Source organism: Rhinatrema bivittatum, chromosome 8 (genome assembly GCF_901001135.1).
Source record: "Rhinatrema bivittatum chromosome 8, aRhiBiv1.1, whole genome shotgun sequence".
Classification (NCBI taxonomy): domain Eukaryota; kingdom Metazoa; phylum Chordata; class Amphibia; order Gymnophiona; family Rhinatrematidae; genus Rhinatrema; species Rhinatrema bivittatum.
The window spans coordinates 178,016,950-178,031,357 of record NC_042622.1 but is presented as its reverse complement, the minus strand read 5'-3'; the positions used below and the strand labels follow the sequence as shown (position 1 = coordinate 178,031,357).

General features: G+C 46.0%; 1 protein-coding gene across 1 annotated transcript in view; it reads left to right on the top strand.

Annotated features, from left to right (window-relative positions):
- The window catches only part of C8H17orf64 (chromosome 8 C17orf64 homolog), a 61,239-nt gene that overhangs the window by 35,952 nt on the left and 10,879 nt on the right, over window positions 1–14,408 (top strand). The window contains exons 2-4 of the mRNA XM_029611628.1: window positions 7,488–7,622; window positions 9,207–9,382; window positions 11,897–11,996. Coding sequence (XP_029467488.1) covers window positions 7,488–7,622; window positions 9,207–9,382; window positions 11,897–11,996 — 411 coding nt within the window. The remainder of the gene's footprint in view (window positions 1–7,487; window positions 7,623–9,206; window positions 9,383–11,896; window positions 11,997–14,408) is intronic.

The following is a 14,408-nucleotide window of genomic DNA, read 5'->3' as shown; positions in this document are numbered from 1 at the left end:
CCCACCGAATACCTTTATTTCCCGAGAGATCCGGACAGCTTTACTCAATACTGGAGAGACAGGCCTTTTGAGTGGGACCCCCGGTCCATGTGAGAGAGATGGTTCCACTACTCCACGACTGTGTATAGATCTCCTCCTTACTCCTATCACCCGATAGTGGTGGGGAATTGGAAGAGTGCAGTCAATACTGCCCTGACTGCACCAAGTGCAGGTGTGGGGCACAAGGAGCCCCCTCACAGCGCGTCCGCTTAGCCCACATCAACCTGGGGGTGAGGAGACACGCAGACAACACCTGCATACATCACTTGCGCGCTCAGCCAAATCCCATTGTAGCGATGCTGATGGCGGATCTCTGATACTGAAACCATCGGCTGAAACCCCCGATCCGGTTTCACAGCCAACCGAGGAGCTCAGTAAGTCTGCTTCGCCAAGCGCAGATAAGGCTACGCAAAAGGAGCAAAGGGGAAGGGACAGGCACAAGCGAGCAAGGCAGAGGCGGTCAGCATGTTCCTCAAGCAGTGGATCACTTAGTATGGTTTCCTCTGCTTGGGGAACTTTGCATTCCTCCTCTGTGGCAAATAAGCCAGGCTGGGAAGAGGCCGCACCCCCCCCCCCCCCCTCCCCAGAACAGCCGGAGCAGGAACACGAACTTTGGGAATCTGTGCCCAAAACCCTCAGTCATCGCATCAGACACAGGCATTATATTGACCTGTTCCAGCTGCTGGAGGGGCATAGGAAGGGGGGGAGACTAAGCAGGAGAGGAAAAAGGAGCTAGCGGCAGCCAAGCCCTCACAGAGGGAGACTGTAAACTGGGTACAGGTATTCACTTGAATGGCTTCTGTGGTTGTGCATGTGGAGCCCGCTACAGTGCAACCATTGTTCAATTATCTGGACACCATTTTGGGGGCTTAAAAAGAGCACAGTGGGTTCACATGACTGAATTATGATGAAGCCTTTTGGGAGAGAATGGCCAGCAAGTCCGCTATGTCTTGGGGAAGGCAGAACATTAGCCTTTGGCTCACAAAGATGACTGCGCGGGGTCTTGATGCCAAAGCAGGCACATGGTCCTTTCACAGCGAGCAGGCGCGTGCGGAAAAGCCAAGCACTCACATATGCCCAACAACGTCTGCTGGAGATTCAACTGGGGAGCCTGCTCCGCTACAGATTGCAGGTATAAGCATGTCTGCAATCGGTGCGCAGCATCTCACCAGGGGAATAAGTGCCCGCAGAGAGATAAGTAGAGGGTGGGGACAAGTCATTGCCACGACCCCAGTTCAGTGGCAGGCGATGCTCCGATGGTTAGTGCGTTATCCTAACAAGATAGGGGCAAATACTTTGCTGAGTGGTTTCCAAGATGGTTTCCCAATCCCCCACACAGGTCAGCCGCAATCCGGCAGGGTCATTAATGCCCCTTCAGTGTGCAGTCTCGCTGGCGTCGTCAGGAAGAAGTTCAGGAAGAAGGTTCAGCCTGAGTGGATTGCTGGCCCCTTTTCCAAGCCCCCACTGGCCCATCTTGTCGTCTCTCCTCTGGCGGTCATCCCAAAAAAGAAGCCTGGAAAATACAGGCTGATTCACAACTTATCACGTCCAGTGGGTGCTTCCGTGAACGACCATATCCCCTCAAAATACTGCTTGGTATAGTATTCGTCCTTCAACACTGCATTAGAGCTGCTGAGGTCTTGTGGACATGGCTCCCTTATGGCAAAAGCGGATATTGAGTCCGCTTTTCAGTTGCTCCCAGTTCAACCGAGCAGTTTCCCACTACTTGGCTTCCGTATCTGCCGATGGGATGCTCGATCTCTTGTGCCTACTTTGAAATGTTCTGTACCTTCTTACATTGGGCCACCGCAGAGGCTGCTGGGCGAGCATCGCTAATACATTACCTTGATGATTTCCTTTTTAAAGGAAGAGGGGGGTACGGCCGAATGTGCAAGGCTGTTTGACATGTTTCATAAGCTGGCACGGAGGTTTGGCATCCCATTGGCAGGGGACAAATCTCAAGGCCCAGTGACGGTCCTTACTTTCCTGGGGATCGAGCTTGATTCTACGCGACTGGAATCCAGACTCCCTAGTGACAAGTTAGCCAAACTGGCCGATATGGTGACCGCCACCAAGCGAAGTAGGAAAGTCACGCTGAAGCACATGAGGTCTCTCATAGGTAGTTTGGCCTTAACTGTGCAAGTTATCCCCATTAGCAGGATCTTTCTGCACTGATTAATCCAATCCACAGTGGGCCTGGTTCATGACTACTACCGCTTTCGGATAGGAAAGTCAATCAAGGAGGACTTTGCTCTGTGGTCTAAGTTCCTCAAGGACTTCAATGGTGTTTCAGCATGGCTCCCTAGGCCAATCAGCAGCGACGACCTTCAGCTCTACTCTGATGCGTCAGGAGGTATCAGCTTTGATATTTATTTGAAAGGCGCTTAGTGTGCGTCATGATGGCCTGATCAATGGGCAGCAACTTGCTTAACCACGAATATCACATTTCTTAAGCTGTTCCCTATCATAGTCGCCTTACACATCTGGGGTGAGGTGCTGAGTCATCAACGGGTGGTGTTATGGTGCGACAATGCAGCGGTAGTACAGTCGGTAAACAATCAGACCTCCAAGTGCTGCCTGGTGTCAGATTGCTGAGGGATTTTGTATTATGCTGCTTGCGCATGAAAATTGTAGCGCGGGAGAAGCAAGTTCCTGGAATGCGCAATGAGATAGCAGATTATCTCTCTCGTTAAAGAGAGGTCCCAGAGCAGCTATGGTCCTTTGAAACCGGACGGCGTACAAGATACTGCGAAGATCACTCGCTCCATCCACCTGGAATGCCTATATTCCAGGTGGATGGTGTTATTGCGAACAGCTGCTCTGGTCGCTGGGTTCCTGAGGATCTATTGATTAGCTACATCATGCACGCCAAGCAGCGGGAGTTGACCATGAACATGGTTCGTTCACACCTAGCCATGTTAACATTCTTCACGAAGCTGGAAATGGGCCGACCAGAGCAGTACTTTGCAGTCAAGAAAGTAAACTTGGGCTGGGCAAGGGAGTTCGTACCCCGGTCTGACACTCGGAGACCGCTAATCCATGACCTCCTGATGTCGCTGTGGAGCATCCTGCCTGTGGTAGCTGCGGGTGAGTTCGAGACTACACTCTTCCGAGCCACTTTCGCACTTGCATTCTTCGGTGCCCTGCGTGTTAGAGAATTTAAAGCGCCATCGCGGAATGCTTCACAGCTGCGTGGCCTGCTATGGGAGGACGTCAGCATCTCAAACGCCATGCTACGCTTGAGACTGAGACAGTCCAAGACCGATCAAGAGACGCTCGGTCAAGTCATCACTTTGACAGCAGTCAAAGGTCTGATAACATGTCCAGTTGCGGCTATGACACTTTACCTAGCATTACACCCAAGAGGGGATGGTTTGTTCTTACTGCACCAGGACAGATCCCCATTAACCAGATACCAGTTCTCTGCAGTTTTCAAGAAAGCGCTGCTAAAAGCCAAGCTTCAGAGTGAATGTTTTGGTACTCACTCATTCCACATCGGTGCCGCCTCTAGGGCTGCTACTGCCAGTCTGCCACAGGCTGTCATACAACAGATGGGCAGATGGAGATCCAGGGCATTCGCATCATACATCAGGCACGACCATGGCTCCCCTGCACTTGCGCCGGGTCGGGAGCATCCCGAAACTTAGTCTGACCCAATATGGCAGTTCTTATGTTCTTATGAGAAATGTATTACTATCTGATTTTTGGAGATAGAGTGCAAAAAAAAGGAAGAAATAAATACATAAATGTATAAATAAAAGGAAATCCATACTGCTTTCCTGAAAATAGTGTATGAAATGCCTGGCTGGGTTGTACTAGGATACTTCCCCTTACTAGTCATCATACATAAATAAAATAAACATTCTGTTGTCACTTCAGTAAGAGTGACACAGACTCCCTCCATTATCAGTCACTTTGTGAAATAACACAAAATCCTACATAAAAGTCATTCAGAACCGAGAAAACCTGCCATAACAAATCAGCACTAACTCCTGGAACTCAAACAGCAACAACCTTTCCTATAAAAAGGCAACAATGTAAATATTAAGCCAGGTCCTAGAACCCCAATACTACTATTAGTATAAACTTTTATATAGTGCTACAGGGTCTATGCTGCACTGTTCAGAGACAGCCCTCACTCAAAGGAGCTTTACAATGTAATCAAGATAGACAAAGAAGCCAAATTAAAGTCTGAAGAGGCCGATGCAGAAAGGTGCATTCAGTCGAACGCACCTTTCTGCCTGCACTATAATGCTCATTTTCTGGGCACAAAACTTACTGCCAATACAACAACAAGTTTTGTGTGCTGAAAATGTGCATCCCTACACAAGAGTACCTCTTGACACTCTTGCATGGAAATCCCATGCAAATGAGGGCATTAAGCAGCACTCCCTGATGCAAAGAAACTGCATCTGGCCAATGAGCTTTTTTAGCATTGGAAACTTAACACCTGGGTCAGGGCTAGAGTTAAGTTTCTAGTGCTAAGAAAAAAAATAGGCACTTACCCAGTACTGACTTATCTGTGTAAGTGGTGGCAGCCGCTGCTGCCATTTAGCTGCAAAAATATTGATTTATCCATCTATTTTGCAGCAGGAGGCAGCCGCCAAATAGTGCGTAAGTCAGTTCTTATTAGAGATGTGCATCGGGTGCCCGATCGTTTCCGCTTTTGGGTTTGTGTGGCCACAGGAAAATCTCGTATTTCCGTGGATTGGCTTTTTTTTTCGTGAAAAATCGTTTTCGGCTTAGTGCGCGCTACCTCCCGTTAATGCGCACTAACAAAAGTAAAAAAAGTAACAAAAACTAACATTTTTTGTTAGTGCACGCTAACGGGAGTGTGAGCTAATAATATGCACTGAAAACTGGTGCACATTTACTTAGTGCTCAGATTACTGTATCAGCCTGTTAAAGTCTCAAAGATGGGTTAATAGGTGCAGTTTAACTGACGGCAGGGCCCATGTTATCTATCAGCAGGCACCCTGTGAAGATAAAACCCTACCCAAAAACACAGTCAGTGCATATGTATTACACCTCCTACTGGGAAAATAGAACAAACTGGACTGCTACAGATCCCTACAAAGAAACTACATGTTAACAGATTACCACACTTCAGTCACACACAGAGCATGGGCAGACCCCCACCAAATCCAGAATGGGGGACCATACATTAGAAGTGGAAATATGCAGACAGAAAATGACTTATTTGCTCTGCCATCCTTTCCAGCTTCCCTGTCTCCTCTGCGAATAGGAGGGAAGCTGAGAGGGAGCGAGGATAATAAATTAAAATAAAGCAGGCACATAAAAAAAACAACTCTGGGAAGAGATGAATCCTACCTCAGAACAAACTATAAGCTCCTTCCAGTAAATGCTCCAGTCTTTTCTAAATACCCAGATGCATTTACTAGGAAGGTGGCGATATTCTGTTAGAGCTCATTGACAGACTGTAGCTTGGGGACTGCTTAAGTATCTCAGATAACAGTTATTACACAAACCTTTAAACCATGGATGCTTAATGGCATAGATGCCATTTCTGCAGGTGCTTGAACTCCTTATCCCCTCCCCCCCGATATCAGATCTGCCATCCATGTCATCACCCCTAAACAGAATTAGGAATTAGCGGAGAGGAATGGATAATATTATAATGTCTCTGTTTCAATCTATGATGCAACCGCGCCTTGAATATTGTGCGCATCTTGAAAAAAAGATATAGCAGAACTAGAAAAGGTACTGAAAATGGCTCCCCTGGGAGGAAAGGCTAAACAAGTTAGCGCTCTTCAGCTTGGAGAAGAGAGTGGCTGAGAGGAGATGGGGGTGGAAAGGGTAAACAGAGAATAGTTATCTACCCTTTCAAACAATACTAGGGCTAAGGGGCACTCCATAAAGCTAATAGGCAGCACATTTAAAAAAAATTGTAGAAAGCATTTTTTTCATTCAATGTACAATCAGCTTCTGGAATCTTTTGCCAAAGAACATGGTCAAGGTGATTAGCATAGAGGGGTTTACAAAGAGGTTTGGACAAGCTCCAGGAGAAAAAGTCTATAAGATGTTATCAGCCAGGTAGACCTGGGAAAACCCCTGCTTATCCCTGGGAGTGAGTAACAAGAAATAGATCTACGTTTTGTGAACCAGACCCTGACAGTTGAGAGATGAGGAGAGCTTGATGCAGAAGCTGATCTGCTATATGGGGGGTACACAAATACCTCTGGAGCAAGGGCACCAGAGAGTGAAACACCTTGTGGGGGCTGAACATGTGCAGGACTCCTGCTGGGTCCTTTCCCCGCCAAAGGAACTCGTTGACATTTGATACTATTTTTCCCCAATTCTTAAGATTATTTTCCTTTGAAAAGCCACGCTGCCTTTGATAGCTTCGAGTGGTCTGACGTCAGAGGCCGCCCGGTGACGTCACACAGACCTGTTTTGGTTCAAGTCTCTGAAGTCAGAGCCGCCGCCACCACGGCCAAAACCCGATCAGTCCTTTGAAGTGCCAGGGATGAAGCCTATGGAGGTGCGCTGGGGCAGGGCGGGGCCGAGCAGGGCAGGGGGCGGTGCATCCAGAAGGGGCGGGGACGGAGGAGGTGCAGGGAGTGTGGCGCGGGAGAAAAGTCATCACATGGCTAGAATAGCGCACAAATAAGAATTAATAATAATAATAATAATAATAATAATACATTGAAAGAAAATCCTTAAAACGGCTTTACTTTCTTCTGGTGTATGAAATCTCGTGTTTCTTTTCCTTTAGCCTTGTTAACTTGAAGAAAATAATGACCCAGAATTTCTTTTTGATTGAAAATATATGTGAAGAAAAGAAGCAAAGTAGTGAACCTTACGCTGTAAACATAATTAAGGTTCTCTCGGGTTACTTTGCCTGCCGCCTCATTAAGTCTAGTGAATCCTAGGCAAGCCCATGCTAACAGCTGACTGGCAAAGCTAGAAAGTTAATGTAGTCTTTGGGGCTCAAGCCTAGCCCAGGTCTTGGCTCCCTTAAAAGAATTAATCACATTTTCATAAAATTTATCCCTTGGTAAATGCTCTTACTGCTTTGTTGCAGTAATTGAAGTCTACCCAGTTCCAGTTTTACATAGAATGGATTTAATCCAAGGAAACCAGTTATGTGGCTGGGTTTATTGATTTTTTTTTTGTATTGGAAATTGTTTTGATTCATTTGGAAGGATTCCATATTGTTTGGTGTCTGTTTGGTGATATTATTATTATTATTATTTAATGTGGAAAGTTCCAGAACCCCTAGGATTTCAGGCCTAGGTATGTAGAGTGGAATCCCCAAACACCTGTTTTGAAAGAAAAATTAAGTCAGTATCCATGTTAAGAAACACTAAAATGTAATGTGCCTAGAAATAATAGTGTTAACTGTTAGCAGTTTAATCCACTACTGAAAGTACCAGCATGTGATTGATACCCAAAGACACTAAAATCTCATACTATGTGATTTCAAGGTGAATGTGGAGACCCCTGAGGAGGACAGATCGTCATCCACCCAAGTTACTGGATCGCTCATCTGCTTCACAGAAGGCCTTGGCCAAGACACGTTCAAAATTGTGAGGAATTACACGCTCTTGTTCCCTAGAAATGTAAATATATCTCTTAGGGTCTGTTACCTAGATAGGATATAGTGTTCCGTAACACTACAGAAATGCATTGGGAGTGGGGGTACTAATCCAGTCAGCGTGAGAGTCTGGAACCAATGAAGGAACATAATTTCCTAGGCTGGTAATTCTCTGATCTAGTCCTCAAAAGTCAGCTTTTAAAGAGGACTAGTCAAATTGGCCTGGTGCTTCATGAATAGTTATGGTGGACATCCTGCAAAGTGGACCCCGTCTGGGATTCTGGAGGACTGAATTTACTTAAGAAAAGCAAAAACTATAAATCCATAGAAGAGGTGGGATTCAGCTAGGCATGGCTCTTGACTCTTATGACCTGGAGTTTGTTGGCAAACCTGTTTCTCTGTGACTTTAGACATGTTATTTTATTTCCTGGGTATTTGTTTACTCAGATATAATCGAGTGATACTTTTAATGCCATTTATTTCTCCTCTAGACACTTTCTATTTAATTATGTAGCTGCTATGCACATAGGACACCCTTAATGTCCTGTTGAGTCATTAACTCCAAAGAGGCTGCATGTAGGCTTCTAAAAATAGTAAACTGTTAAGTGACTAGAAAGCTCATTTGGATGAAAACACTAGAAAATTCCAAAGTAGATGCCAATTCACTTAACCAAGACAGCAAGTCATTTTTCTCTTTTTTTTAATGTATGTCTATGCTTTATTATCCCCTTGTTAATAATTTCTTGCTTCTTGCAGCCACGAAGCAAACCCGTAACTGTCTAGTGTAGGGATGGTGAACTCCAGTCCTCGAGTGCCACAAACAGACCAGGTTTTCAGGATATCCACACTGGCAGTTTCATGCCAAATAACTACACCTTTTATGATGTAGTTATTCGGTGCGAAAGCCGGCAGCCAGCGCCCCGCAGTGGTGCAATGGCTGCCTGCTTTCGCAAGCCCGCCCCCCTGGTACCGCGCGATTCACTATTCTCTGCGAGAATAGTGAATCCAGGCCTAAGTTAGCTGGATAAGTTAAACCTGCTATTGAGCAGGTCTATAATTAGCCAGATTACTTTATATGGCTAACTTAAAACTTATCCGGATATATTCTGTGATGTGGCAGTGCCACTGAATATTCCAGCTAAGGCCTGGATTTTCTAATATCGCACTGGTTTGTGAATCCCGCGGTGATGGGGGGGCGAAACGGGGGGGGGGCAGACCTGCAAAAGCCGGCAGCGATCGCACCACAGCGGTGTTATCGCTGCCGGCTTTCGCACGCAATAGCACCACCGTGAAAGGTGGTGCTATAGGGTGCGCTACTGGCGGTGATAATGGGTCTTACCTTATCGCCGCCAGCGAAGTTACCGCTGCATCCCCCCCGACCTGACTCCTCCTCTTCCGGTCCCAACGCCTCCCCAACTCCGCCCCTATCTAGCTATCGCTTTTCGCGTGTGATATCGATAGAAAATGACCCCCTAAGTTAGCTGGATAAGTTTATTTGGCTTTCTTAGCTGCATAAGAAGTGAATATCAAGTTCAGCGCTATTAATCATTATGAACTTAGTAAAGAAAAGGGTTGTGCTGTTCTTACTACACTTAGTCTTCTCTTTTAGTGCAAGGAGTATTTGAGACCTCTGAAGAAATCTCTGAGGAACCTGGATTTGCCCGAAGAGCTTCCCAAGGAGAAAAAACTCAAATACACAAAGAAAAGCTTGATCAGACTTGGCGATCACATCAATGCTTTTCTTCAGAATTACTGCAAACCTGGGGAGGTGAAACACTGGAAGAAGTGAGGCCTGAACACATAGTAGCACTTCACTGTCAGCAGAATTATACACATTTCAGAGCTAAGACAGGCGCTGCAGGGGTCAGAATAGCAAATGTATTTCCTTTTAGGATTCATTTCATCATGGGAATTACTCGCTAATGTCCTGGGATTGACTTTTCCTCCTTCCTTGCACTGCTTGTAGTGGGCTTGATCCAAATCTGCTCCAAGGATCTGAAATGACTGAAAAAAAAATAATATAAAAAATGCTCCTCCCACATCACCTCTGAGATGATCCTACGGCGCCACTTTTTATGGTTGACGGGGACCACCACGGTGCTTTCCCTCCATCAGCAGGAATGAGTGTGTCCTTGCTGTGGTACTAACCCTGACAAACAGCAGAATTAAACTTGAGTCTGCTGGGCCACAGCTCACAGTCTTTGGCCTGAGATGCAGGGCCATCGCCTTTCCCTGCACAAAATATATAGTAATTTTTTCATTAAATGTGCTCTTGGGGAGGAGCCATTTTTCTATACTTGTTAGTGATATGCTTAAAGAAACTGATAACAGAATACAATGGAAAGGCAAAGGGCAAAAAAACCCCCCAAACCCCTAACAATTACTTTGCTACAACTGAATGTTTTAAGGAATAGACTGAATCCAGTTAGCCAATCAGAACAGGAAATGCGTTAACAGCCGAAGGTGTATGCTAGACAAGTTCTTCTATCTCTACTGCTTCCTCGTTTTTCATGAAAGAACCGAAGACGGGTTTTGTTTTGTTTTTTTCACTGTTACCTAAGCCAACAGGAGCCATTTCAGGATGTGGGTTTATCCCACACCCAGCAGAGGGCCCAGCAGCTTGCTTTTATTATGAACCGCGAGGAAGGGAACTTATGTGGCAGGGAAAGCCCCAGAACAGGAGAGATCCAGAGTTAAAAACGTTTCTCTGGGTTTCTGGCACAAGCTAGTGCTCTGCTGAAAATGAGGTGTAATGAGTTGTTCTCTCCCATTCATTTTCTAAGTGTAAGATGTAGGAAGAGAATAGGTGAGGTTAAGTTTGACAGAAGTTTGGTCATTTGGTCCTCTGCGCTGTATAAAATTTTGCGACGCATTGCAAGCTTTGTAAGAGTGCATTTTGAAATTCCATTAATGAACATTTTTGTAGCCTCCTTTCCTGCAGGGAACTGGCCTCGTAGGCTGTCTGTCTGCGACTTCCCCCGCTATTCCCACCCCTAAAGCTTTTGAATTGTTCATGCAGCGTCATTCAGATTTCTGCCACGGGTTAACGCTTTTCCTGTGCTCCTGGCAAGTGGAATCGCTGTTTGCTTCCTTACTCTAATTTCCTATAGGGGACCAGGCCACTTCAGTTGTAATCTCACAGAGGTCAGAGCACATTCAGGCCGATGCAATACCATGTGCTCAGGCTAGCGCACATGTTAACACGTGTTTTGGATGCGCGTCCATAACACGATGCAATAAAGGGATCGGCGTGTCCAAAACACGCATCCAAACCAGGGCGTAGCTAATAGTGCCCATCATATGTAAATGCCATGTTGATGAGGCTATTAGAAAATACTGCTTTTCTGTGGTTCCTTCAACTTAATATTTTGGCAATATTAAGTCAGAGGAACCACAGAAAGCAGCAACATGAAAAAAAAAACCCAAAGTCGACAGTGGTCAGGTTAGGAAAACGGACTCTCAATTTACGAGCGTCCGTTTTCCTAACCCGGGCTGACAGCCACTTCTCCTGGGCGCCCGATGCTGAGGAGGCGCTAGGGATGCACAAATCCCCCTAGCGCCTCCTTTTTAACTCAGCAGCTCATTTGCCTACTGCATCGCACCCCCCTGGAGAAGTGGATGGGCGTGCATTAGGAAAGCACTCGTTTTCCCCGCACAAATATTGCATCGGCCTGACTGCGCTGCACCTCAGCATTTTGAAAGCTGCCCTGCCATTGGTTAGTAGTCATAAATCATAGGCAACGTTTTTATACCAACAAAGCCTTAGGAAACGTATACCCAACTGCTTGTTGTTAAATGGTCCAATAAGAATGAGTAGACAAGCAATTGGATTGACTGACAGATTTCATTAGGTGTAATAATGGATACTAACATAGTAACATCGTTTATGAAAGCATATAATGATCAAAATAGTCTGCCCAACAAGTTGCTTAGGGTAGTAACTGCCAATAAACCTATTATCTTATTCTGTATGTCTGCCTAATGATCTATCGATGATAGATTGGGAGATGGGGAGGAAAGGATAAAGAGAGGGGAAAGAAGGATAGGAGAAGGGAGAGAAAAGATAGAGATAGGAAGGAGGGAAGAGGGAGAAGGGAGGGGGCAAGTAGGAGACGAGGAAATGATGGGAAGGGGGGGGTCATCCTTGGAATCAGCATTTTCAGAAGGGTTTATGATAACCGCCACTCGTCCTAGGGTACAATTAGCTCCCGGCAGAAGGAGCAGTAACTGAATGATGTCACGCAGGACTTTGTTGCTAAGGAGGCTTCCCATTTTGCTCATTCTTCCTTCTTCTTGTAGGATGATGTGGAGATTTGTTTCCCTCTTTTCGGAACTGGATGGGAAAAGGCTGAACAAACTGTACAAATACACGAAGAGCAACCAAATGGATAAGTTTCTGGTAAGGATCGTAAATCAGGAGCCACTGGTTTCCTGCTACGATACTAGATACGAGCTCTGCTTTATGATGATCACCAGTCCAGGAGCACAGTCCATTGCCAAGCTTCTTTTTTTTTTCCTCTCATCCTTTTGGATACTTTCATGCAGTCTGAGTAGCAGCAGTGACTGCCAGACCATTCACCCCAGGGGTGGCTGCAAACTACTGAACTTCAGGAGTGTGCATGGGAAAAAAAAACAAACCATTTGCTTTATTTTTCAATTTGTTTGCTATTTATTTATTTTCATTTTAGTGGTTTAGCATGTGATAAATAATTTTAGTGCAGGCTAAATGCTGCAACAGCCAACACAAGGGACAGGACAAGGAGGAACCACATCAGGATGAGGGTCTCCAGGGTGTGAAATGCTGCTGATGCAGAAGGATAAAGCAAGGATTGCTTTTCCTCAGGCATAACACAGCCTAACATATTATTCTGAAATTATTGTTTAGAGGACAGAAAGAGAGACTGCCTTGCAGTAATATTCTGATTATGAAAGCACATCTGCTTGGCAACATATTAATAAAAGTCTGGATGATTTGTAGGAGCTGGAGGTAGGTAGGACACATGTTCTGTAGGTTTCTTCAGCCTTGTTCACTGTTCTTCTTAAAGCCAAACCAATTAATTATCTCGATAATTTATTAGCCATGATTAGCACTCCCTACGCTTTCATCTTCTCTGGAAACAATCTTGTTAGTGCTTCTCAGCCACTAGTCCGCGGACCTGCAGCAGTGCCCTGCAGAATCTTTGCCACTCTGCAGAGTAGCAGTTATTGCAGGAAGAAGCAGACCCACACACTGCAGCCACATAGGTACCAGCTCCCACCCAGTCACTTGCCATCACAACTGGGTCATTCTTTGCTGCCCTAAACCACCTGGTCAAAATGTCCTAGCAGTGGCTTCATTCTGGCAGTAGTTGCTGCTGCTTCTAGGTGCAGGGACAGGCTTCTGGCACTCTCTGACTCTTCACTTGTGCTGGCATGGTTAACAGTTGAGCCCCATACTGCCCCCACTCTAGCTCTGTAAATAAACACAAAGAACCAAGAGGTTGCCAGCAGCCATGAAGGCTGCTGGAAGAACCAGGCCCCCTTAAAGGGGCATCATCTGTGTCCACTGCTACTGCCTCCAATGTAAGTATTTGTAGCTCTTGGAAGGCCTGATTTTTGTTCCTTCCTCTGCTCTGTGTGCAAGAAGCACAGCTCCTTTGTCATAATGTTTGTACTTAAAACAATAGGGGAAGGGCCGAGTGTAGAAAAGACTCCTGAAAAAGGGGTGTGCGGGAGTGCATGTACTCCTCCCCTGCACTTTAGCCATGGATGGGACCCCTATGCTTTTCCGTCATAGGAGGAAACACCTCTCCTACGCTTCAGGACTTCTCCCCCTCCACCAGCCAACAAACCCATGTCAGTTTAGGCCAGGCAACTGGTCCCTGGCCATAAAAAGGTTGAGAAACACTTTGCTAGAGATCTGTCTGTCACTGCAAACAGGTACTATCAGAATTCACCGCAGATCCATAGAAGAGGATTTTCACCACTTGTTTGAGAAGGAACGAGTTGTGGTCATTAAGCAACAGTGCTTGTGGAGTACTATAGGGCAGTGGTTGTTCTCACCTCAGGGCTCGAGGCAATCAAAGCCCCATTCATGTTTTCAGGATAATCCATAGTGAATATGCAGGAAATAGATTTCCACACAGCGGAGGCAGGGCAAGCAAATCTCTTTCATGCATACTCGTTCAGGCTGATGCAATATCGGCTCATGTAAAATGGGTGCCTATAATTGAGCACCTGCTCTCCTCACGCGTGCCCAGCCACCTCTCCTGGGTGCACGATGCATTATTTAAATGAGGGGGGGGGGGTCACAGTAAAAAGGAGGTGCTAGGAAAATTGCGTCTCCCTAGTGCCTCCTCGGTGCCCAGGACAGGTGGTGGTCAGTGTGAGCTGAGAAACCAGATGCTCAATGCCAGCATCCATTTTCCCCCACCACTGGAACAAGATACCAGCACCAGATACACGGCCTGGTCTGTCTATCTTGTGCGTTTATAGTGGGTGCCCAGAATTTTTTTTTTTTTTTTTTACTTCAGTCTGCTTTCTGTGGTTCCTCCTACTTAGTATCACGACAATACTAAATGGAGACATCACAGAAAGCAGGAATTCTTTTTCCAGTGAGCCCTTGAGTGCAGCATACCTCATACGCCAGCCCCGGGCTAGTGTAAAATTTGCCACGTTGGGAGGAGAGCATTGGCTGCATAGGAAATGTTTTCAATCGCGGGGATTAGCTAATAGTCTCATCTACTTGGAATTTACATGTGATGAGCACCATTAGCTCTGTGTTCGATTGGACGTGCATTTTGGATGCGTTAATCCCCGTATTGCCTCAGGG